The 26,478-nt window shown below is 47.6% G+C and overlaps 1 protein-coding gene across 1 annotated transcript in view; it reads left to right on the plus strand.

The window, feature by feature from the left end:
• Positions 1–26,478, plus strand: part of LOC114487549 (xylosyltransferase 1-like) — a 176,580-nt gene that overhangs the window by 63,012 nt on the left and 87,090 nt on the right. Inside the window, exon 2 of the mRNA XM_028498027.2 lies at positions 1,815–1,853. Coding sequence (XP_028353828.2) covers positions 1,815–1,853 — 39 coding nt within the window. The remainder of the gene's footprint in view (positions 1–1,814; positions 1,854–26,478) is intronic.

Raw genomic sequence — 26,478 nt, forward strand, 5'->3', positions numbered from 1 at the left:
GGCCATGGCTCACGGGCCCAGCCGCTCCGCGGCACGTGGGATCTTCCCGGACCGGGGCACGAACCCGTGTCCCCCGCATCGGCAGGCGGATTCTCAACCACTGTGCCACCAGGGAAGCCCAAGATGTTCTCTTGGCAACAGTCTTTGAGCTGCACCATTGGAGGAGTGCTGGGAATTAGAACAGGATTCAGGAGAGAGGATTCCCTCGTCTTGAAGGAAAAGTCAGTACAGACCAGAAGGCAAAATGATCCTGGGGTCAGGCCTCCGACGCTCATCACAATTAGGTACCAAAGAGAAGTGAGCAAGAAAGTGAGTGACAGTTCACCTAGGGTAGGGGTTTAAGATGTTCCGATTTCTCTACACTTCCTTTTTTTAAAATTGTGGAAAGGACACGTCACATGAAATCTACCCTCTGGGCGAAATTTTCAGTGTACAATATGGTTTGTTAACTCTAGGCTCTGTGTCGAACAGCAGCTCTCTGGAGCTTATTCATCTAGTGTGAACAAAACTTTGTACCCGATAAACAGCACCTCCCCATTTCCCTCTCCCTCCAGCCCCTGCCAACCACTCTTCTACTCTCTGCTTCTATGAGAGTTTATTTTAGGTTCCTCATATAAGTGGAATCATGAAATCTGTACTCTCATGTTTATGGCAGCCAAATTCGTAATAGCCAAAACATGGAAAGAACCTACATGTCCATTGACAAGTGAATGGATAAAGAAAATACGTTGTATGTACATGCACAGAGGAATATTATTCAGCCTTCAAACAAGTAGGAAGTCCTGTCATTTGTGACAACATGGATGAACCTTGAGGACATCATGCTAAGTAAAATAAGCCGTTCACAGACAAACAAATAGGGTATGATTCCTACATCTCCTTGTTCACAGCAGAGGCCAGTGGGCTGGGGCTAATTTGCACGGCTTCCTGGAAGCCTGTGTTGGAAAATCTGCTCGGATAAAGCAAAGCTTTCAACTGAGTTCGCACTGAGGGGCCGTAAAATCACGCCCGTTCTCTGTAAGAGGCAGCTTGAGGTTACTTTCCCAGAATCAGGAATCCAAGATGATGAAGTTCAGAGCTGACATAGTCCAGACAAAAATAGCCTTTATGTGCCGAGCTTCCTGTTTTCTTTGGAATCCACTTGCTGAAAACCATTACCTCCTCCCTAGCTGCCCCTTCCTCCTCCGTACCCACCCTGCCCCCCACCCAAGAGTTCACGTTTAATGACCCGAGACATTACCACCAAGCATTTCCAGTCAATTGGCTTTTGTAGCGAGTGAATGAATGAGACTTTCTCTGGCCTTCTCTCCGCTGAAAGGAGTCTTCCCCAGCGCATTGGAATGTGCCACACAGACCAGGAATTAAGCTCTTCTTTTCCTCTCAGTCCTTCCCTCATTCTTTCCAAGATCAGACACAAAGTGGTGGCCTTGCCCCTGATGGGGATTTTATATTCTTTCAGGTTTATTTCTAATCCTCTTACGGACCCATCTTCTCCTTCACATCAATGATTTGAACACGCTTTGAGATACTCGGCGAGGGGCCTTTGTTTCTTCTTTCTTTACGCTGACACTTCCGTGGTTGGCACGATCTCCACGCGGGTGTCCCTGTATCCCCCTAATGAAAGATTACAGCCTCCTTCATCCTGTGGGTGTGGGAGGAGGTGTGGTGGGGGGAGATTGGGCCGGGCTGTCCTCCTGTCACGTGGAATGGGGGCGACAGAGGGGGGCCAGCTTCCCTGCGGGGTTGCTTGATGCCGGGGCAGTAGGTTACACTTCTCCCACCGCTCACGTGTGTTTTCTCCTCTTTTCCCACAGGCCGCACAACCGAGCCCCGTGATCACCCTGGAGGCCCAGGTGAGTACCTTCCCGTGGTGTTTGTCACTTTCTCTGCACTGATGTCCCCGGACCAGCTCTCCAGGGAGCGTTCGTGCATCCTCTTGGCTCCAGGACTCAGAAAGGCTGGACGGACACATAAGGCCATCCTCCTGCCCGGTTGGGGTACGTGCGTGCACCCACGTGTGTACACACACCGGCTGATTGTGCCTGAGTGTGTGTGCACGCATGCATGTGCCCAGGTTCTGAAAGCACCGTGGCAAGAACCAGACCTGTTTCTTTTGAGTTTTCTTCTGCCCTTTGCTTCCGCCCAGCAGTCACGAGGAGGTGAATGCAGGGTGGGGGAGGGAAGGCAGAGAGGAGGCATGCAGTGGGGGATGGCTGCCCTTTCATGCCTTGGGTTTGGAGAACTTTCTCCCCGGGCCGTCAGTCGTGCGCTTGTGTCTGCCTGCGCGATGGGCCGTTCTGAGGCATGTGAATCATGATGGCATTTCTGTGCGGGGGGGGCAGGTGACCAGTGGGCCTTGTAAGGAGGGAATGGCCCTTACTGTCCACTTTCTGCTTTCCGGGGAGCTAGGACAGCGGGGCGGCTGTGAGTGCGGCAGACCCAGGTAGAGCCCGAGAGCTGTGTCCTGGCCCTGAGGGTCACTGGACCGCTCAGCCTCTGTCTCCCCATCTGGAATATTATTACCACAGGGACAGTGCCTGCCCTGCAGGGCTGTGGTGAGGAGGAAAGGACAGGGTGTCTGTGAAGTCATCAGTATGTGCTAAGTGCTTGTGAGTGTTAGTTTTTCTTTTTTTTTTTTTAACATCTTTATTGGAGTATAATTGCTTTACAGTGGTGTGTTAGTTTCTGCCGTTTAAAAAGAATGTTAGCTTTTTAAACCAGTAGAACAGTGCTTTTCTGACGGGACTTGAAGGGGGTGTATCTTTGGATGGATGGTTTCCTTAGCTCTGGGGGTTGGTCAGACAGTAAACAGAGAAGCCAGGGTGGATGCCACCAGCACCCCACAGCTAACGGCGGGTCAGACCGGCGGATGTGGCTGAGCTTCTCGAGGCTCCTCGGTGACCCCTGCACATCCTGGGACCAGCTGTTCACTACTCGTCACCCTCATCGTGGGTATCTCTGCCCTGCTCCTCCTTCCTTCATCAGAAAGGCCGGACGTTGGGAGGAACGTGGATTCTCAGGGTTTCTCTGGGCTCTTGTGGCCTCTCACTACCCACCCCCGCCCTCCCCGCGCACACTTACTTACATCGGCTTCGGGGATGACCAGACAATAAAGCTGGTAGGAAGGAGCAGCGGGTGGGACTTTGAGGGGATAAACGCCCAGTTTTTAGCCTGTGTTTGGCCATCCTCTGGTCTGGTTTTTGCCAGACTTCGGCCAGTCACCTGTCACCTCGGCCACGTTTGGCCAATGTGAATTGTATCTGTGCCAAGTCACCTAGAAACACATTCTCCCTGAAATGAACATATTTTACTTTCAGAAGCAGACTTACCCTAAGGTAATGATTCCCGATCAGGGGTATCTTTGAGCCCCAGAGGACTTGTGGCAACATCTGAAGACATTCTTGGTTATCTCACCTTGGCGGGCTGGGAGGGAGGGGGGTTTACTACTGGCATCTAATAGGTAGAGACCAGAGAGGCTGCTGAATGTTCTACAAGGCACAGGATGCCCCCACAGGAAGAATTACCATGCCTGAAATGGCAGTAGGGCAGGGTTGAGAAATGCTATCTCAAGGAATAATATTGGTGAAATCACAAGTTTGATGTGCCAGTTACATTGTGTTGCAAAGCATTAAATGTTAAATTAATACAGTTGCAAAGCTCCTTGGGTGCCCTCTAAAACCACTGCAACGTCCTCTCAGAGGTATGTGTGCCATGCTTTGGGAAACGTGTCTCTCCCCACGTATTTTGAGAGAACGTCCAGGGCGGGTTTTTGAAATGCTGGCCCTTCTCTTCTTTATCAGTCTTTTCCCAGAAGGAAAAGTTACTAGACTCAGGGAAACCCCTGGGCACATAGTCTGCACCCAGAATTCTGGAAGCCGAATCTGAGGTGGAGTGGCTGCAGCCTGGATGGTTCTGTCCTTGGCCCTGCTGCATCTTTCACCCCACCAGCCCTTCAAAAGCTCCATGGGAAAGAACAGTCACATGCCCTGGCTCTGGGGTGTGACAGCTCACCCCTACCTACACAGTGACCTCTCCCCGAGTCACATCCATCTGCCTGAGGGACCTGAGCCCCGGTCCGCACGCAGCCAGCTGTGGCACGTGGCGGGCTTTCTGTACTGGTGCCACGGCACTGGGGAGATGACTCAATATGTCTCCAGACAACACTCCATCAGTCTCATCTGGAGCTCGGTCTTTGGGGAGCCGTAGGATGCTATTGTCTTTCCCCGAGTTCTGGTTTCCCCTGTTAAAGAGACGTTGGAACCCAACCAAAGTGCAGATGTGTTTTTTTTTTTTTTTTGTAACTGTTGGCACAAGCCCGTGGCCGGATCTGACTTTGTGCTGGGCCTCAGCCCATCCTGGGACTCAGGATGGGATCCTCTTCAGCTGCCTGCAGGCAGGTCAGATGAGAGGGGCAGGGAAAGGTTCTCTGGCAGGATATGCCACCCCAAATATTACCCATGTGGCACAAGCAAGGTGGCAGATGTGGCCGAGCTTGGAAGAGCCAGCCATGCACAGGTGAGTGGTGGATGTGCTCTGAGCTCTGGGTCAGTTCCCACTTCCTCCCCCTGTGCCCTTTGCTCCCAAGAAAGCCATCACGTGCTCCATCCTGGAGCACAGGTGCCACAGGTGGGCCTGAATTTGAGATTTCACTGTGAGCCCTGTCCGTACATCATGCTTCAGTGGCGTGCTTGCCCGGGGCCCAGTCTGCACAGGGACATTGGGCCAGCCAGGGACCCTTCCCTCCACGCATCCCCTCTCTCCCTAGTACTCACTGCCTCAGCCGCTGCCCAGTGCCTAGTGCATCTGTCCCCGGGCAGCTGTTCTGAGTTGGGGGGGTTGGATTGCTTGGCTGATGAGGCCTCCTCTAATGCTCTGCCACTGGCACAGCAAAGCTGCGCATCTGTTGGCATCAGCAGGGCTCTCTGTGCTTAACGGCCAGATTAATAGGATGAGGAAGTCGAGTAAGGTTTAAATCCCTGGTGTCAGCTTTCCCTCAGCAGGTTGCCCCTGGCGGGTACCGAGGACTCCCTGACTTGCAGTGGTGAATACTTTTCTAGTCTCCAGATGGCGGTTACCCGGGAACCAAGTGACCTAGAGATGAAAAAAAAAAGTGTCTGAAAGGAATTTGAATTTGGTTAGCGGCGTCGTCAATGATCCCCACTCTTAATGATATTTACCACTTGCCAAGAACTGGTTTCTCCGACTGAATCCTCAAATGCCGTTATTACATAGGTCTTTTCATGATACCCAACTTCCAGATGAGGACCCTAAGGGTCAGAGAGGTTAAGTAACTTGCCCAAGGTCACACAGGACCTAACATTGGTGAGTGTCAGACTTGGGGCCATATGACATCAGAATCTATCTTCTCAACCTCTCTCCTATTTTTCCAGAAAAAAAAAAAAAGTTGCCTAGAAAGATTTTGCTGATGCTCAGAAAAGCTGGAGGGACGAGCTTGATGTATGCACCTCAAGTTCAATATAGATAAATAGATAGATGCATGGAAAGTGTTTTGTACAAGTATCCACAGAGGTACTTAGATAAGTAGGTAGAGGGATGATAGATAGATGATACGTGGGTGGATATATAAATAAATAGATAATAATGCTTTACATGATGAGTGATTCTTTGACCGATAGTTTTGCCACAAGGCTGGTAGGCAAAAGGGTTTAAGCAATGGACCCAACAGAAAATTTATTTTTAAAACAACAAAAATGAAACATCTGCCTGTACATCAGTAGCGTTTTGGTAAATATGAATGCTCATTATTTGATTCTCTCTTTCTCATTGATCCGCAAGATGGTTTATCATTTCTGAATTCACTCCAATTGGCAAAGCCTCTCGTTATTTAATTTTAGCTTCTCTGTCTCCCTTCCTGCCACCCCTTCCGCCAACATCTTCACTGTCAATTAGTTCATGGCCTCTGCTCCAACAGTAAGATCCCCTGGGAGTTGTAATAAAGGAACTCTTCAGTAAAGATTTGTCAATCTGGGTCTGCTGTACTTGGAGGGGAGCAAACCTTCCTTTACGCTGAGATTGCTCTCAGGACCTGAAGATCAGGGGCATCAGGAGGAAAACTCCTGACTGCTCAGCTTTCAACAACCAGCCAGGTACTTGAATTTCTTTGATCAACCAGCTGGGGGTATAAGGGGAGGGAGTTACATTCACATTATTTAAAGGTGATGCTGGGGTCATTGAAGATTGTGAACAAAACCCACGAAGAAAACGAGTAGTGGGTGGAAGGAAATCAGTCCGTGAGAAATTCATCCATTCATCCAGTTGGTTATTTAATAAATAGTTTGGGGTCCAGGAAGAGGCCAGGCCTTGATGCTAAATGTACAGCAGTGAACAAGACAGAAGGTACCTTGCCCATGGAGCCCCCGTTCTGTTTGGGGGAGTCAGACAGTGAATTTAAGAGCAAATAAATATGCCCATGGTTTCAGGGAGTAATGAGTGAACAAAAACAAGACCAGCGTGTCTGTAAGTGGGAGTGACCGGGCACTGCAAGGGGGAGAGTGTTCAAGGAAGTCTCTCTCTGGAGGTGAGTTTTAAGCTCAGGAGGTGACATCCGAGCTGAGAGCTTACAGTAGAAAGAGTTAACCAGGCAAAGAGGTGGCAGTAATCGTGTTCTGAGAGTTTTGCATATTATATCTGGGTTCCTGTAAAAATAATGCCAGTTCTCCTTAGAATCAATTGAAAGTTTTAGCTCCTTGGAGCTCCCTCAATGCCGTGGTGTCATTAGAATGTCAGGATGAATAAGGAATTACCTTATCAGACAAGGGTGAAGGGCAAGGACTGAGGGGGTGGGACAGAGGAAAAGGGGCTTAAATTTGGGGCCATCCAGTCAAACTAACACCCGCGGCGAGCATTTTGACAGGGAACTTCTGACTTGAGCAATGTGCTATGATAATGGGGCTTATGTGAGAAATCAGCTAATAATCATCATTAGCTAATTAGCTGGCTCCCTTTCAGCTGAACTGAAGCCTGAGTCTAAACCAGTGGTTCTCAACTTGGGGCAAATTTACTACCTTCACGCCTGGGGACATTCGGTGACGTCTGGAGACATTTTTGATTGTTACAGCTTGGGGGCTGGGGAATGCTACCGGCATCTAGTGGGTAGAGGCTAGGGATGCTGCTAAACAGCCTACCATACATGCAAGAAAGAATTATCTGGCCCCAAATGTCAATAGTGCCAAGGTTAAGAAGTGGTGGTGTAACCTCATGTGCCACGTGGACAGCTTTTCTTACAAAGACAGTCCCAGCCACATAACTGTGACCTCGTAGAAGGGCGAAACTTGTTCCTTCCTTGGTGTTCTCTTGTTTATGTTCAAACATCCTCCTCTCTGGTTAATATCAGGCCTCCGCCTCCAGGCTCTTGGCGGTGACGCCTCCATCCCCCAAAGCCTCTAGGTCTGAGTTGCCAGGGAGTGACTGCACGCAGGGTCGTGACTCATGATGCATATGGGCATGTGCACAGTGTGTGGAAAAGGGAAAAAAACCTCTTAGAGATAGTTTTCTGAGAGATGCTAGGGCCCAACAGCATTTGGAGAAAAATGCAGCATTTAAAAAAAAAAATTAAAAAGCCCATCTACGTGGCTGAGTTCAGAGAGGGTTGGGCTAAGGTTTCTGGACCAACGGACTTGTGAAAACCTCAGCTTCAAGGCCCTGTTCCTCTTTCAGAGGCAGACCACAGCCTCTTCTGTGCAAACTTCTTTCTCCTGAAGCTCTTCCCCCGCTCCCGGGATTAAAGCAATTGCTGTCTCCTCGCCTCGCCTCGCCTCCAGCTCTGGGCTTCGATTAACCTTTTCCTCCGTGGAGAGCGGTTTGGGGAGTGATCAGGGAGCTTCTGAATGGCTCTTACCTGAGTCTCCAGCCCATTAATTCTTATGGTGCCCGGCATCTGTTGAGAGGACGTTGAGACCAAATTGCTCCTCAGCCCATCTGCTTTCCTCCCGCCAGCCTCTCTGGGGGAGCAGAACCTCTCCAGAGCAGACAAGGCTGATTTTGGGACAAGCCAAATCCCTCCACCACGGTCTTTTCCTCTGGCTGTGATTTGCTGGGTCTTTAATTAGACCTGGTGGGAGAGGTGGGGCGGGGAGGTGACCAGCTGGACCACTGCCCGGGCCAGGACTTGGCTTGCCAGGCAAGGAGGCTGGACCTGGCAGTAGAAACGTTCTCGGGGAGGATTTGCCTTCCTATGGCCATGGCGCCTCTCTAGTCTGTATGACTCAGGGCAAACGAAGTGATGCAACGTTCCGTAAATAGCCGGCAAGTTCCCCAAAGTGTAGCCACATGCGCCGTTTTGAAAAATAGATCGTGTTGAGGTCATTATTCCTCTATTCTCCGTGGGAGATGACTTCTCCCAAGGCATTGATGGTTTGAGTTTAGCTGTTGACTGAGAACACTTCAAACTATTGCTCTTGTCAATAATGACCAACATACATTGACTGTAAGTTTACTCTGAGCCGAGAACTGCACATTGTATGTGTGTTTGTAAGTTTAGTACTTTTAGCCAATATCCACTAAGCACTGGTAACGTGGGCTGGGCGCTCTTCTAAGTAAGCTCTTTACATGGATTCACTCAACTCAGGTTTCACAGCTGCCCTCGATGGGAGGTATTAAATCATCCCTGTTTTACAGATGAGAAACTGAGGCATAACAAGATTAAGCTGCTTGTCCAACAGCTAACAAGTGGAGCAGCCAGGATTTGGACCTGGCAGTCTAGCAGGTACAGATCTTAGCCCCATTTTACAGACCAGCCGACTGAGGCCCAGGGAGACCGAGTTTCCTATAAAAGTTATACAGTCAGTAAGTGGTTGAGGCTGGATTAGAGCCAGGTTACAAATGAAGCACCATCTCCTTCACTGCTGTGTTGCTAAGACATAGATTAAATATAGATAGAGAAGAGATACAGATGATAGATAGGTATAAGAGGTGGAGATGTAGACATAGTTATAGATCTGTAACTTAATTACATAATGTGTATGTGATGTACAGTGTATACAGTCAGCCCTCTGAATTCCCCATCCACAGATTCAACCAACCATGGATCAGAAATATCTGGAAAAAAATTCCAGGAAGTTCTAAAAAGCAAAACTCGAATTTGCCATTTGCTGGCAACTATTCATGTAGCATTTACATTGTATTAGGTGTAATAAGTGATCTAAAGATGATTTAAGGTATACAGGAGGATGTGTGTATGTTATATGCAAATACTATGCCGTTTTATATAAGGGACCTGAGCATCTATGGATTTTGGTCTCTATGGGGGTCCTGGTACCAATCCGCCTGGAGATACTGAGAGACAACTGTATACACATAATACATATATGCATTATGATATCCATTATACATTAGATGTCATATATTATACATTATACATTAGAAAATATAATTCTATATCTATCAATATATCTAATTTATATCTCTATATCTGAACCTATGTCTATCTAATCTGTATCTAATGTATATATGTATTATAGTGCATACATTATTATAATGCATGTATGTGTAATGTATACAAATAATGTATATATGCTACATATAGATTAGATAGATATAGAGATTAGGAATAGAGAGATAGATTAGATATAGAACATATACAGATATGATGTAGCAATGAATGTAGATATAGACATAGATAAGATTTAGATATAGATATAGCTACAGATATAGTTATATGTATAGTTACAGATATAAGTAGAGATAGAGACAGAGGTAGAGATCACTCCCTTGGCCATCCCCAGCAGATGGGTTTGGAATTATCTGTCCGTACGGAATGAATTCCAGGTGCGGAGCCGAGGTTCCATGCAGCGGGAGGGTCCCCCTGCAGAGAGCAAGCAGAGTGGCCTCACAGTGAGAAGGAGACACTCACGTTTCCCTTCCAGCAGATGCACCGTCTTGAAGAGCACCCGCCCACACACCTTCCAGCACTGAGGGGAAGCCCACAGTGCCACCAGCTGAGCAACATGGCAGTGTCGCCAGATTTGCATCGAATTACAAGCTGGAGTCTCGGTGAGCAGGCGTTGCTTCTGTTTGCCAGCCATAGCACATGGACCAGGATCTCTGAGGCTTAGTCTGTCTGCTCCGTGAGGTTTTCAGGCAGAGCGGTGTGAACCCAGGAGCTTAAAAAGAGAAGGTTCCAGGCCTAGAATGTTCAGGCTGGGTTTGAAGGTTCTAGTTGTCCAGATAATGCCGTCAAGAAAATCGCTTTCACATAAAATAGCAGCATGACGGAGGTCCAGGTGGAGGAGGGACATCAAAATCAATATCCAGAGCCCAGACTTGGAGGATTTAGGAACCAGAGAAGATCTGGATGCTGCTTCTGCAACATCGCCTGCGTGTTTGCTCCACACCTAGGACTTTGCTAAGTGCTTTTTATGTATCATCTCATCTAATCGTGATGGCAGCACCTGGGGAAGGGGCTTGCGTTCCCCTCCTTTGCAGGTGAAGACACTGAGACATTGACAGGTTAAGTACTTGGTTCAAGGCCACAGCCCCCCTAAATTGCAGAGGGAGGACCGAAGCCAGACCTCCGTCTCCTGCAGCGTTTGCTGTGCCCCCTGCCCCTCAGGGCTCACCTTTGTGCTTTACATGTGGAAAAACCCAGAGTGGCTCCACAGCTTTCATGGTCACCCAGCACGTTAGTGGCAGACCTGGATTCAGATGACACTTCACCATTGCCAGTCAGATAAGCCACACGTGGTTCCTGGCCACGGGAAGTTCAGGCTCCGTGTGGGAGGTCAACAGCCCCATGTCTCCCTCACGCACCCTCTTGCTGATGCCACCTCGGATGTTAGGTCTCAGCTGAGATGAAGCGTGTTGGATGTATTCTGTCCCCACCCTCCTCAGATCCACTCTCCACCCATCCTCCCTTCCCTCGGCCCCCAGAGGCTGACCTTGATGGATTTCATCAGCATGGACTTCTCATTGCTTTGGTCCAGGGGAGGCGCTGGCAGGAGATGGGAGGAGGTGGGGACAGTGGAATGGTGTCATTTTCTGTGGGTTGGCTGAGTTGCCTGGGAGGGCCACAGCTCCTGTAGGGCTGCCCTGTCCCATAGCTACAACCACGCTCTCCAGGACCTGATCACACGGATCAGGTGGTAACAGCTCCCCGCTGTGGCGGGAGCTGCTTTGTCGGTTTCCCTGAGAAAGTGTCTCTTGGTAAAGTGTCCTCAGCTTCCCCTAGGAGAGTGGCCTCTGTTTCCTCGGGGCCTGGACACGGAGCCTCCAGCCCCTTCCTCCCATAGCACTGCCAGTGAGGTTTCCCAGGGTGAATCACTGTCGTTTCATGTCCTGTTGTGAGAAAGTGGGGGGTCTTCAAACCAAGGGAAGGTCCCAGAATGGATGGGAGGGAGCAGTGATTCTTTTGAAACTGAATGCCCAATTGTGGGTGTCTGAGCATTTTTCTGGGCAGAGGATCAGAGCTGTCATTCTATTTGTGACAACCTCCCCCCAAAACCAAATCGAGAAGCAAACATTCTCAATACCACTGTGCTAAATAAAGCACAAGAGGACCCACATGCGTGAGAAAGATGCCCCAGGCAGGGGCCAGTTTGCTCTGAGTCTTGTCACTCACACCCTTCTGTCTGTCTTGGCTCTGAGGCAGTGAAGGACTCCTTCACCCGGGAGGGACCAAGGTCTAGGCTGACAAGGCAGGGAGGGCAGGGCTTCAGCTCCTCCCTGTAACCCCAGAGCAGACAGGCAGACAGAGAAAACAGGCTATTTCTGCCAGCAGGGAAGGCCTTTGCAAACTCTCCTTTTCTCATTCTCTGTCACACCTCCAGGAAATATAACTGTCTTAGCATTTGAATCTGATTTCTCAAAAGTGCCACCACCTTGCCTCTGCCTCTGAGAGGCCCTGGGAGGGCCAGCACGTGGCCATTTCTCCAGTCTAAGTGGTTCTGGCTGGGGAACTGGGCTGTCCTCTTCCAGCAGGTTGGAGAGGTGGGGTCCCAGCTCCAACCTCAGTGCAACCCTCCCTGCTGGGTTCAAGTGCCTTTCTGAAAAGGAACATCTTATTAATAATAATAACCTCTTCTGATTTTCTTCTGGGAACTATAGCTCTTATTTTTCCACTGAAAGGAAGGGGACTGGATGGAAAACTCAAGTTAGCTGTGGTACAGGTACCAGATGGGTGGGGCTGAGGACAGTTGGACAGTTTTATTGTCCTGAGAAGGAAGAGCCCAGCCAGCTCAATGCTAGAAGAAAGAAACTCCAGCTATACAAGGGGCCTAAAGCGACTTCTTTGCCACACGCTCCCTGCCCCAATTATAACCGGCACTGGTTATGGGGTGGCAGGAGGTAACTTTCTCATGACATCATCCTAGACCCAGAGTCATACACAGACCTCCTGGTGGCATCTCCAGCTGGCCCACGGGGTTTTGGGGGGCAGGGAGGGGGTTTGAAAGATTTTTGAAAAATTGGAAGGTAAAACTACATTGAGCCTTTAGATGTCAGCTAGTGGCAAGGGCCAGCTGCCCCCTTTGGATGGAGCCCAGGGTCCTGGGTTCGAATCCTGACCTCTTCACTTACTGAATGCGTCACCTTTGAGAAGGTATTCAGCCTCCTGAGACTCAGTTTCCCCACTGGTTAAAGCAACCATGTCACCTACCTCCTTGGACTCTTTAGAGGCTGGGGTGATGATGCCCCCTTGTCACTTATAAACACTAACCCCACCCTGCTTTCTCTCTTGCGTCAGGAGCAGACCCCAGAAGCAAGGGCTCTTCAGTCTCCTTACATTGTCTTCCCATGCGGGAATTTGCTTGGTCCTTTTTCTGGAACATTCTTCCTTCTCTATTCAGATGGCTGCTTCCCTCTTTGCAGAGAGGGAAGTAGCATTAGTTAAATTACCGGGGGGATGTTTTTGGCAGCTGAGCCAGGTGCTTGCGTCCTGTCTGTGGGCTGGGACATTTGCCTTCACGCGGGACAGGGTAGGCTGTGTTGTCACCACATAAGCAAAGCCCAGGTCTGCCTGGACGCCGAGTGGTCAGCAGAGTGACAGAGGCAGGCACAGTTCTTCTAATGAAAAAAGCATCTTCTTGAGGGGAGGGGAGGGGAGACGAGGCTCTCCCACTAGCCCGGGCAGTGGAACTGCCCCTGGTTAAGAGCCCCACACAGCTTCCTTAGAAGGCCGGACGCCGAGCATCTCAGTAGCCCCTAGGTGGAGTGTGGGCCGGGTCTCATCAATTCTTCTGCCTCCCGTCTGCCCATTACTTCAGTGTCTCCCTTCCCCAGGGCAGCCTCGTCGTTCACCCTGCTCATCCACCAAGCTTGCTCAGCCGAGGCACTCCTGCCATTTTGGACTTCGGTGTGGGCGCTGTCCTGTGCAGAGTACCTGGACCCTACCCACTACGTGCCAGTGACGCCCCCCTCCCCAGTGGCAACAACCGAAAATATCTTCAGACACAGCCAGATGTCCCCTAGGGGCAAAGTTGACCCCAACTGAGAACCACTGGCCTGAGTGTGGTTTGCAGGGACCGTGTCATGAAATGGTGCTGGGGAGGGTTGGGTGAAGTCCACGGGTTGGATACCTCCTATAAATGTCATTGGATTTGACGTCTTTGCTCTCAAGTGACTTTATATGGGCGGGGCGGGAAGGAGAGTTTAAACAAACCAGCACATGCCAAGCCTTTCATTGCTGGCGAGATGAGATACAAAGGAAAACTCGAATGTTCCAGCAAACTCTGAGGCACAGAAAGGTGAAGGGCCCGGTGTGCTCCTGGGGGCTGGAGACCCTAACCCCAGCTCTGAACGCTGGCCGAGTCGCTTTTAGGCCGGGCGCCTGGTGGAGCGAGGGCCAAGTTCCAGGCAGGGCTCCTGAAGCCTGCAAGCATAGGGTTGGCAGATTTGCTGTGGTTTGGCGCTCTCAGGAGGGTGTGGGCTTGCCTGACACCCGGAAATAGTCTGTGGCTTTGGGACTGACTCTGTAACGTGTTCGAACTGGCTGGTTTTACTCCCCAGTTACTAACTCTAACTGTACCTCATTCATACAAGCTGCTGTTTACTCCCTGTACTCCGTGGAAGGGTCCTATGTGCGGAGCATCAGCTTAGAACAACCAGGCCGCTGTGTGCCACGCCGGAGGTTTCTTGTTTACGTGTTAGTTTGTCCTTGAGCGTTTCTCCATGTTCTCTATGGCTAGAAACATGTTTGTTTTAAATTTTTATTCATTTATTTATTTTTAGGTTTTCCTTTTGGGACTTAAGATCTTTTTCTGGATTTGTTTTTCATCGTTGCTATGCTCAGTAGTATATTGTATTCTCCAGTTAGGATTATATTATTGATTAGTTCATTCATTGACTATTTATTGAGTGCCTACTCTGTGCCAGACACTGTTTTAGGGGCTGGAGATACAGCAGCGAACAAGACAGAAGTCCCTGCTCTCATGTGCCCTCATTCTAGACAGATGGCAAACGAGAGATGTGTGTTTCAGTGTTATGTCAAATGGTGACGAGTACTAAGGAGGAAAGTGAGGCAGGGGAGGGGTGGGCCAGGCCAGGTCAGTCGAGGAGGGATTGCCCTTTGACTGTGGTGGGGCTGGGGAGGGCCGCCTGGAAATGAGGCAGCATTTGAGCAGAGTCCTAAAGAGTGTGGGTGGGCGAGGAACAGAGAGCAGCCAGTGCAAAGGCCCTGAGGTAGATTTTGCTTGGCCTGGTTTTTGCACCGTAGAAGCCAGTGTAGCTAAAGCAAGAGTGAGCAAGGGAAAGAGGGGTGGAGGTGGGGCCAGAGCGTTAGGATCTTATTGAACCTAGAAAGGACTTTGCTTACACTCCATGCTGGGAAGCCTCCGGAGGAATTTGAGCAGAGGGGCGACATGGCCTGACTTTTGAAAATGGGATTGGTTGCTGCCCTGGTGAAAATGCACGGTTGTTAGTCAAGGGCAGGCACGGGAAGACGGGCGAGGGAGGAGGCTTTGCAATATCCAGGGCAATGCAGTGGTGGCTGGGACCAGCATGTTCACAGTGGAGGCCAAGAGGAGTGGTTTGATTCTGGACACTTCTGAGAATAGAGCCAACGGGACTGACTGTGGGTTGAACGCATAGAAAGCAATACAGGCACACAATAACAAATAAATAAAATCAAATAATACAGAGGAGTATCAAGTGAAAGGTAAATCTTATACCCCTTTTTCCAGTGTTCAGAGGTAACCACTATTAACAGTTTTCTTATTTCTCCTTCCAGGTTTTTCCTTTGCACATTAATGTGGGGGGTGGGGGAAGGGTACATAGGCAGGGATTTTGTTTCCTTGAAACTGAATCTGAAGAAACATATTTTATAATAACTTGCTGTTCCTCTCTCTGTATCTTAGACGTCAATTTATATCAGCACCCATCACTCTTCTTCATTGTTTTTAACTGCCTTCTATTTTCTCCAAGTATTCCCAGCACCCAGCATGGTGTCTGGTATGTAGTAACTGTTCAATAAATATTAATTGAATGAATTAAATATCCCATCATCTATTTAACTGATTTCTTGTTGGTGGACATTCAGATTGTTTCTCTCTCTCTCTTTTTTTTTCCCGTCTTAACGCTGACATTCTTGTACACATCCCTTTTCACAATTGAGCGTGTACGTCTGTCGGGTGAATGCCTAGATCTGGGACGGCTGGCTCAAAGGGTATGTGCGTTTTAGGTTTTGTCAGGCATAGTGGATCTGTCCTATACAGAGGTTTCTTCAAATCACCTATCGAAGTGATTTCCTGTTTCCTCTCTCAAAAGCACTGGGGATTATCAATCTGTATAATCTGTGTCAAACTGATGGGTAAAAACAGTACTTACTGTCTTGATTTGCATTTTAGTTATGAGTGGGTTGGAGCATTTTTAAAAAGTCGTATCTGTTGATGAATCCCTTCGCTCTTTTCTCCTGGGTGCCGGAGGCATCACTCTCATTCTTGGCCTCCTTGAGATGTACCGGGTGATACCCGAGACTTGCCGGGCGCTTGCTGTGCCAGCACGGTGCTGCGTGCTACACGTGTGCTAACTCATGTGATGATGCTCCGTGAACGCTGTGGTCATGTCCGCCCTCTCAGATAATGAAAATGAGGCTCAGGGAGGAGTTAAATAAGTCCTCGGAGGTCATGTGTCATGTGGAGTGTACGTGGGGAGCTTGCAGACCTCGTTTTATTGCGCTTTGCTTTATTGCACTTTGAAGATACTGTGGGTTTTTTTTGTTTTCCGCTTTTCTTTTTTTTTTTTTTTACAAATTGAAGGCTTGTGGAAACCTGCCTTGAGCAAATCTGTTGGCGTCGTTTTTCCAACAGCGTTTGCTCACTTCACGTCTGTGTCATATTTTGGTAATTCTCACCATATTTCAAAATTTTCATTTGTTATGGTGATCTGCAATCCATGATCTTTGATGTTACTATGGTAATTGTTTGGGCATATTTTAGCAATAAAAAATTTCAAATTAAGATAGGTACATTGTTTTTTTAGACATGACGTTATTGTACACTTACTAGACCACAGTATGGTGCAAACAACTTTTATATGCACTGGGAAACCAAAAAATTCATGTGACACGTTCTACTGTAATACTTGCTTTACTGTGTGGTCTAGAATCAAACCCACAACATCTCCGAGGTGTGCCTGCATTGGACCTGGGCAGAACTCTTACCCGCTGTGCCAGACAGATCAGTGGATTTGGTAATGGCTGTGATCCCCTACTTTAAGACTTGACCTGATATTTGGAAAACAAGCCAAAGCATTCCCTGGCTTTAGGGAATAAATGGACTGGACCTGGCATGTGGCCGCACGTTGGCCTGGGGCCCCAGCCCCGTGGGGTGAGAGCTGGAGACACAGCTCTGAGCCAGGCACGCTGTGCCCAAGGCCACACAAGAGACTGGGGTCTCCTTTTTCCCCCCCGGAACACATCTCCTCCTGGAACTGGATCTAGGGGCTGACTGCAGAGGTGTCAGTAGTTAGAACTGTGGCTTGGATCAGGTAGCTGGAGAGACGAATGGAAGATGACGGAGGGATAGATGGAAAGAATGAAGGATGGAAGGAGGGGAAGGAAGAGAAAGGAAAGAGGGAAGGATAGATTAATAGATAGATATAAGATCTCAGTTCATATTAAAAAATCCCTGCTATACACTGACCGCTGCTTCAGGTACCCGGGATTGGAAGATGACGGACCCAGTGCCCTGCACCCAGGGAGCTCACATCCAGAGCAGGGCGTTTAAACCTTTTGTGTCGTGGACTCCTTTGGCATCCGGCAAAAACCTATGGCCCCCTCCCCTGAATAATCTTTTTAAATGCAAAAAGATAAATGCATAAGATTACAAAGGAAAGCAGTTATATTGAAATATAGCTATCAAAATATATATAAAAATAACAAATACATTGAGAAATAATGCATTTGCATCTTTATTAACACATTAAGTAACTAGATTTGGCGGCAGGTCTAATAACTATGGTAATGTTGAAGTAGTGACAAGTGTGAATAATATTTTGAGACAGCTGGTACCAAAGCAATGTGATATGAAAATATCTGTAATTTCTATTGGTGTCAGAGTCTCAGGTCTTGCTAATACCTCTGCAGCTTGGTGCCTACATTCATAACTGAAGGACATGCTAAATTTCAGTTAGAGTTAGTGAAAATAAATATGAAAATAAATACGTACACATTCAAGACCCCCGGAATTCTCTCCACAGACCCCCAAGTCCATGGACAAGGACCCCTGGGTTAGATGGAGAGACAAATCATTGCAAGGTGGTGTATACTCATTTCACTGAGCGTAGTGGTGGACAGGGTCACCTGTATTATTTAAATGAGTTGTCTTGCTGTCTCTCTTTCTCTGCCCTTTCGTGTTTTTCCTGACCATTTATAATTGAAATTGTTGTAAGATAAATGGACTTTTGATATTTCTCCCTTGTGGAGTGCTGTCACGTCTATAATAATGTAGGAGCACCCAGTATAACCCAGAACACTCCTGGAAGGCTCCCTGGAGGAGCTGTTGCCCACACCATTGTCCTGAAGGGTGAGTGAGAGTAGGCCAGGAGAGGCAGGGATGAGGGGATGTACAGGTCATTCCCAACAGAGAGAACAGAGTTGAAATGATAGGTTCTATCAGGAAATCACAAGAAATATGATATTAATGGTGAACAGGGAGAGGAGCAGAGAATAGCAAGAGATGGGCCTGATGAGATGAGAACAGGCCCGGATGACGTAGACCATTCAGGGAGCTTGGGATTTATCAGGTAGGCAATGGGGAGCCATTGAAGGTGTTTGAGCAGGAGAGTGACATGGCCCAAGACCAGTGTGAGAAGATCACTCTGGCTGCTGCTTGGGGAGTAGATTGGAAAGGTGAGCCTGGAGGCAGGGGGGGGGCCAGAAAAGGGGCGTTCAGTCCAGAAGAGCTATGATGAAGGCCCGAACGGGGCAGGGACAGTGGGAAAGGAGAGGAGGGGACAGATCTAAGAGCCATTAATATGTAGAGTGGACAGGGCAGGATTTTGGCAAGCAGTTGAGGGGAGCATGGGATAGGGAGGGCACAGAAAAAATTGAGGTAAGAATGTGTAAATAAAGGACCAATTTGGAGGGAAGATGAAATCTTCTTTGGACACGGGAGTTTGTGCAAAATCTTGTGAGGTTGTCAAGGAGCAGGTGGAGTGGAAAAGACCTTCAGGAGCCTCCTATACCTGTTTGCCCAGAAGCCCAAGCCTTGGAAGAGGGTCCTCTCTGGACTTAGCAATATGGAATCTTGCACCTAGGACCTATTTGGGGTGGCATTGCAGTGCTGCAAGTTTAATGCAGGCCACTATCTCCCAGGAATGAACCCAGGCAAAGGGTAGTAAGAACTAAACCACTTTTTAAAAGAAAAACCTGCACTTCGCAGGGATTTATATGCCTTTCGGGGCTGAATAATAAATTTTTTACAGCTACAACTGGCGTTATATATGACCTTATAAAATGCCATGATAGCGTCTAACGAATATCGTATCGTGGAATATATGACTTTCTTTTCCAAGGGCTTTTTAAAGCATCGTCTCTGGCTTGGGCAGGCAGGAAGGCCTCACTGCACTTCATGCGAGAGGGCAGGCGAGCATCTTCTCTGGGACTGCTTGTCACTGTCAAGGTCTCCAGGGGGGCGCTGATCTGACACACATGCAAAAGCCCCCATGTTTGGGGGATGTCAGCTCAGCTGGATCGAAGGTCAGGCTGGCTCTTCCCCATGGCATTCAGCCTGGCTAGACTTTCTCTGACCAATTTAGAAGTTGACCTTTTACAAGATATGAGTGTCTCTGATGGCCTGGAGGAGCCCTGGGAGAATTCACACACACACACACACACACACACACACACACACACACACACACACACACAGAGGGGTGGGGAATGGGATTCCAGTGTCCACATCGTCTCATTGGCCTTTGACTACCCCCGTCTTTTTCTCCGTTCCCACCCCCCCACCGCGACCTTGGACATCTGCATTCAGAATTCACCATCCTCCAGAAAACAGGATTTTTTCCCTGCCGGAAAAGTACAATCTGATGACAGTTTTGGGAAACTCGGGGGAGTGGCGGCAGGGGGCTTGGGTTAATTGTTTTCTGGTTAACTGGGAGTTATGAGAACACTATTGTTTCAACACTTGCTTTTAAAGTATTTACAAAGTATGTCAGTCCGTATTCCCGGTGTGGTAAATGCATTGCGGGTAACTGAACCTGTTTGTAGTGATTTAATTACACAGGTGTCAATTTCCTCTCCACATTACATGCCTCCACACTCCATCCGTGTCCACCTCTGCACCTTTCTCCATGCTGTGCTCCCCGCCTGGGGTGCCTTTCCTCCCTCTCCTCCTACACAAAGTCTTCACAGACAGACAGGCAAAGCCAGGTCTCGACTTCTGATGGCAGCTTTTTCCAAAGTGCCGCATGAACTGGCAGAGCACAAGATCGTTCCCAGCAGTGCATGAACAAACTTTAAAGAAATTAATTGCTATCTGTTTAAATTTCTAGTTACATTCTATTTATGGCAAAAGTTATACTAGTTTTTCCTCCAGTTTATGGGTAATATTTGCTTTTTAAATTAGTTCATTAAAGAAAAAGATAGATGAGCTGATGTAAAGAGCATTGGTAACCAAAGAAAACAACAGATGCTGCATGGATAGGTCAAAATCGGAAAAGTTAGCAGATGAATGATTAAAATTTGGAAGGGGTGACTGTTTCTTGCTGTCTTCTTCCTCCTGAAATTCCCAGTGCAGCGGGTGGGTAATTCATTCATTTTTCTGATCTCAGTTTTCTCATCATGGTACCTGTCTTATATGTTGTCCAACCCTTGTTCCAGGCAGCCAGCAGCCAGTGTTTATTGGACCCGTAATTAACTGATCTTTTTTCATGTGTGATTTGTCACTGCCCCTGCTAGACGGCAGGCTCCTTTGGGGAAAGTCTTTGTAAACATCATCAAACTCTACACGTTCCTGGGTGGTCAGTAGGAAAAAGGTCTTTTTAGAGAAGGATTTACTTTTTTTGGCTATAGAGTTCATTTAAAGTGAAAGATGGGGCAAATATTGTCATAGTCTGAGTCTGAGAAAGAAGCAGGTGGTTTGGTGGAGGCCATGGTCGGCAGCGCCTACTGCAGCCACCTTTCTTCTGGGAAAGGCCCTGGCAGCCCCTTCTCCAGGTTCTAATAGACCCACTAGAGCCCAAATTCAACTTGTCCATTACGACGCACCAGTTGGGAAGAGACATGTAAGCAGTTGTTGACTGACGATCAATTAGTTGTAAACGCCCAGAACCAGCGTTCTCAACAGTCAGTTCAGACGTCAGCTCCAGAGCTGCCCTGTCCCGGATGGTGGCCACCAGCATGGGGGTAGCTGAGCACTTGAAATGAGGCTGGTTCAAGTTGAGTTGTGCTGTAGCAGAACGAGTACCAAAGTATCACATCGATACTTTTTCATCTTGATTACGTGATGAAATTATAATATTTTGGATATATTAGGTTAAATAAAATAGACGATTCAAATCAATCTGTCTCATTTCTTTTTCTTTTTTTTTTTTAAACTGGCTACTAGAAAATTTCAAGTTACATTCATGGTTCACACAATGATGAAGGAAATTGGGCTGGATCAGAGCCAGACCTTAGAAAACAATTTTTCTTTTTACTTTTTTAGAGTTAAAAAAAAATTTTTTTTTTTGGCCACGTGGCTTGTGGGATCTTAGTTCCCCGACCAGGGCTCGAACCCGGGGCCCCAGCAGTGAGAGCACTGGGTCCTAACCACTGGACCGCCAGGGAATTCTCCAATTTTTCTTTTTAAATTGTAATGTTCTCAGTTCCTAAGCTCGGGGTCTCCTGAGAGGAAGCAAAAAGATTTCAGTTAATTGATGGTTCTGGTTAGTTGAGTTCACTTAATCAGGGCTTTGCCTCTGATTGCATCTCCTGTCACCTCTCACCAGGTACAGGGCACACCACTTGTTATCAATTGCTCACGCTTTCTCTGTGGCTCCCGCCCAAGCTCCATTAAGAAAGGTACGGGTTGCAGAATTCAGGGGTCCTGCCTGCGGACACGTGGTAGGGTGACAGTGGAATGTTGAAAGAAGTAGGACTGCTGGGTGCTGTCAGTGCCCAGTCTGGGGATGAATTGAGACCCGGTTATCTGAATGCCAGAGCCCTCAGCACCTGCGAGGAGGCACTTTGCCAGATGACCTCTTGAGGGGGACTTGGCAACAATATATTCTATCAGTGTCTTAACAGGCCTCCATCTCTCAGGAAAGCAAGGCGGCGTGAGAGGCTGGGGTTCCCACCCAGGGTCCTGGGGATGGCTGAATGCACGACACCCAGTGCCAGCAGGTGAGACGGGCAGCAGTTTTTTAGCAGAGTACCAGGGGAATTACATTCAGGCCCTTTGAGTCCCTCCTGGTTTTCCCCAGATATCACGGCAGTGCATATTATTAATTTTAGCCCTTATGTCACAACGTGGTGGGGGGGAAAACTGGATGGTGGAATCATCATATCTGGGTTTGAATCTTGGCTGTGTTACTTATTAGCATTTCAGCTCATGGATCTTCAATAGGCCCATCGGGGATGTTAACATCTACCGTGTGTGTGAGTGTGTGTGTGTGTGTGTATGTATGTGTGTGTCTGCCTGTATAGCTATCTACCTACCTACCCACATACATAGATGCACACACACACACACACACACACACACACACACACACATATTTCTCCTTTCCAAAAGGGTGGTTTAATTCCCACCACCAGCTTTGAACAACAACATAACCACAACCAGCTCAAAAACAGCATTTAATGAAAAGCAGATGCGTCAGTTAAGCAAACTGAGTTCTTCCAGCCAAAGGCTACATCTGGCCCTCCATGTACTATTTCCACTGACTTACTGAGGATTTGGTTTTGCATGGACAGAGGCAGACATTGGCTCATTCTGATTCAGGGCCAAGGAGCCAGGCTGTTAGTTTATGTAATGCTAAGAAGACACAGCCTCCACCCTAGTTCAGATAAGGAAGTCCAAGTTCCAAGGGCTTTCCTTGGCATAGTGAAGGCAGCTGCCTGGGAACCAGGCACCCTGCAGCACGATGGCCGTGTATGCTGCAGCTCCTCCAGAGGTGAGCCATTGCCTTCTTGGCTTAGAGGTGGCCTCACCTGTACAGACACCCAGGGCACCAGCAGGGACCTGGTTGACCAGAAGTACCCGCTGCGTGCAGAGCACCGGGGCGTCTGTTGGCTTTTTCCTTCCAGATGCACACACTGTCTTTCTTCGAAGACAGAACCTCATCCCAGCAGTTCGAGGGACTACCCTCAAGCCTCCTTTGCTGCTTCAGTTCCATCTGTGTGTTGAGGATTTTGCTGCTTCTTGTTCACCCTCCACCCTGGCAGGGACATTCTCCATGGAAACCCCAGCCTTGCTACGTCCTGGGATCCTGGATTCGCAGCTGTGCTGAGCACCTCAGGGGACTACACTGGTGTGGTTCTTTGAGCAATGTGGGTGGTGGTGTTCTGGAATCCGGCAAACAGCCAGCAAAATTTCATAATCCCACGCCTGGGTCAACCCACTCCTCAGCGCCTTCCAGGGGACGAATGGATGTGGATGGACAGTTGCGAGGACCTTGGGTAGCCCAGCCCAGCCCACCTATCAGCTGCTTGCAATTATCTGTTTACATGCATGTGTTTGTTCATAAACAAGCAAACAGCTCTTCAGTGAGCTCATGCTTTGTGTCAGATATAGTTCTTGCCTGCATGGAACTCACATCCCTGTGTGCATGTGTGTGCATGTGTTTACATGTGTGTGTAAGTGTGTGTAGGCCTGTCACTAACAAAGCAATGATCGTTGATGGAACATTCCCTGAATGTCAGGCCCTGGGCCTGGGAATACTGTTCTCATTTAATCCTCACAACCACATTGAACAGAGGTTGATGGAACACTTACTACAATATGTGCGAGGCATTATATTGAATACTAAGCTTAGCATTTAAAGGTAGAGCCTTCTAGAACCTATCCTGTTATTAACCCCATTTCACAAATGAAGAGACCCAAGCTGAGTGGTCGAGTGCCTTGCCTGGGGTTATACATGCAGTAAGTGGCCGAGCTGGAACTCATATGTCATGACCCTAACCATGATGCCTCGTCTATATACGTGGATAGATTTCTCAGTGGGCATGTCTGCAAAGTCGTGTGCATCCATGTTTATATGAGTAGCCCCAAAGCCAGAGGTTACTGGGTTTGAGAGTATACTTTATCCCTCTGGCTACAGTATCTACTGCCATGAGTCTTTGTTTCCTTATCAGTGAATCAGTTGATGATGTCTGTCTATTAGCCTCATGGAATATGAACAGGGACCTTGGGGGCAATGAGATAATGTTCAAGAAAGACCATTGTCTGAAAAGAATCATATGGATAAAGAACCAAGAAAAGTATCCTATAGATGGAAAGAAAAACTATTGGGTGAAGAAAGTTAATTTTTTATCAATTCTCTACTAAGTTTTCCGTTTGATGCTCATAATCACCCGGCGAGTGGGTATTACTATCCCCCATATTACAATATGAAAGAGGGAAAATGAGCCTCTGGGTAACAAAATGGTGGAGACAGGGTTCAAATCCAGGTCTGGCCCTGCTGGAGCCCGTGTTCTTTGCTCTAGACCAACAGTTGGTAAACTATGGCTCACTGGCCCAATTCGGCCAGCTGTCTGTTTTTGTAAGTGGAGTTTTATTAGGAACACAGCCATGCCCATTCCTTACAGGCTGTCCATGGCTGCTTTGAGCTACAACAGCAGAGCCGAGCCATTGTGACAGAGATGATATGGCCTGCAAAGCTGGAAGACTTTACTATCTGAGCCTTTACCGAAAAAGTTTGCAAACTCCTATTCTAGACTCTAATATAAGGCCTGTGGTTAAGAATGATTTTTTAAAGTAGGTAAAAAAGAAATGCTAAAAAATGTGAACATGCACATATATTGTGTATGTTGCACGTGTACAGAAAAAAAACTCCAGCCATCTGGAGCCTTTGGGAGATAAGAAAAACCTAATTTTCTCAAGTTACGTTTGACCCATAAGGAATATTTCTAAATTATATCACCCACTTTCCTACCTTCTGACGCAGAGTATGCTGGGCATGTGTTAAACTTTCCTTGAAGAAATCTCACCATCATTTTAAGCACTAGATTTTGGATTCTGCTAAAAGCACTAATGACTCCTGATGGCATCGAGAATGCTGTAGCTCTTCACTCAATGGCCCCAGAGTCCCTTTTTAAAAAAAAATCTTGCTGTCTGCTTTTCAATCATTTTTCCTGCTCTTCCATTTCTTGCCCACTGTTATTTCTCCCCGCTTTCAATGTGGCTGATTGTAACCCTCAGCTGGCTCTGCTTCTCAACTCCAGAAATCATCACACTCATTAGAAATGTCCAGAGAGTAAATAGGTTGTGTTTCAGAAGCTGGCACCTGTGTATCCCTCTTGTCCTTGGCTGTTCTGTGTAGCTGAGCTCCATGGAAGCAAGTTGACCCCGTATGTGTTGGTTTCCTGCTGTTGTCCGAAGGCAGGAAGTGGTCCGTGTTTCCCTCTCCATGATGGGCCTGGTTTCCCAGGGTTCAGACTGACAGTAGCCGAGGAAACAGCAAGCACCGGAAGCAGATGGTGAGTGTGGCTGTTGCCTCTCACTCTGCAAAATACCAAATCTTATCCTCGGGTTTGAGCTTCAATAGCCAGAGCTGACTGAGTTACTTTCATCTTCATCACAGATGTTAGCAGAAATAAGGCTCAACATGGTGGAATCTAAGACTTGGGAAACTCAGAGTTGCCTTTGAAATCCAAGCACAGTTTCATATTTAGAGACGTGTCTTTAAAATAGAAACTGATTGTAATCAAGTATGAAAACGCAATAGTTACTCGTTTTTTAATCACCCGACCTGAGTGTGGTTAACTATTTTTGTTGACATGTGTGAGTGTTTCTTATTGAAAGTAAGAATTGTGAGTAATTCTTACTGAAATGTACACACTTGGTCTGCCCAACGCTTTTAAATCCACTTTTGTTTTGGTGGGTGGTTGCTGTTAGATGGCAACAGCTAGAGACGAGGGCAGGGCTAGATGGGCGTGTGTCCCGTGCTCAGTGGGACCCTGCACTTGGTTGAATTCTCTCTTGTCACTGCCTTGAAATTCTTAATAAGTTTTTAATAAGAGGCCATGCATTTTCATTTTGCACTGGGCCCCTCACGTTACGTAGCCGATTTTGGCCGTTGTGGAATAGGATCATGGAATATCAAAGTTGGAAGGAGCTTCAAGATCAGCCTTCCAAAACCCCTCATTTTATTAATTTTTTTTTTTTTTTTTTTTTTTGCGATACGCGGGCCTCTCACCGTTGTGGCCTTTCCCGTTGCGGAGCACAGGCTCCGGACGCACAGGCTCAGCAGCCATAGCTCATGGGCCTAGACGCTCCGCGGCATGTGGGATCTTCCCGGACCGGGGCACGAACCCATGTCCCCTGCATTGGCAGGCGGACTCTCAACCACTGCACTACCAGGGAAGCCCTATTAATTTTTTAATGTATTTTTTATTGAAGTATATGTGATTTACAATGTGTTAATTTCTGCTATACAGCAAAGTGATTCAGTTATACATATATATATTTATATTCTTTTCCATTATGGATTATCACAGGATATTGCATATAGTTCCCCGTGCTATACAGTAGGGGCTTGTTGTTCATCCATTCTGTATATAACAGTTTACATCTGCTAATCCCAAACTCCCAATCCATCCCTCCCCCACCCACCTCCCCATTGGCAACCACGAGTTTGTCCTCTATATCTGTGAGTCTGTTTCTGTTTCGTAGATAAGTTCATTTGTGTCGTATTTTATTTTATTTTATTTTTATTTTTATTTTTTTTTAAGCTCTGTGGGGTTTTTTTTGTTTTTTTTTTAACATCTTTATTGGAGTATAATTGCTTTACAATGGTGGCTTAGTTTCTGCTTTATAACAAAGTGAATCAGTTATACATATACATATGTTCCCATATCTCTTCCCTCTTGCATCTCCC

Source organism: Physeter macrocephalus, chromosome 14 (genome assembly GCF_002837175.3).
Source record: "Physeter macrocephalus isolate SW-GA chromosome 14, ASM283717v5, whole genome shotgun sequence".
NCBI lineage: Eukaryota > Metazoa > Chordata > Mammalia > Artiodactyla > Physeteridae > Physeter > Physeter macrocephalus.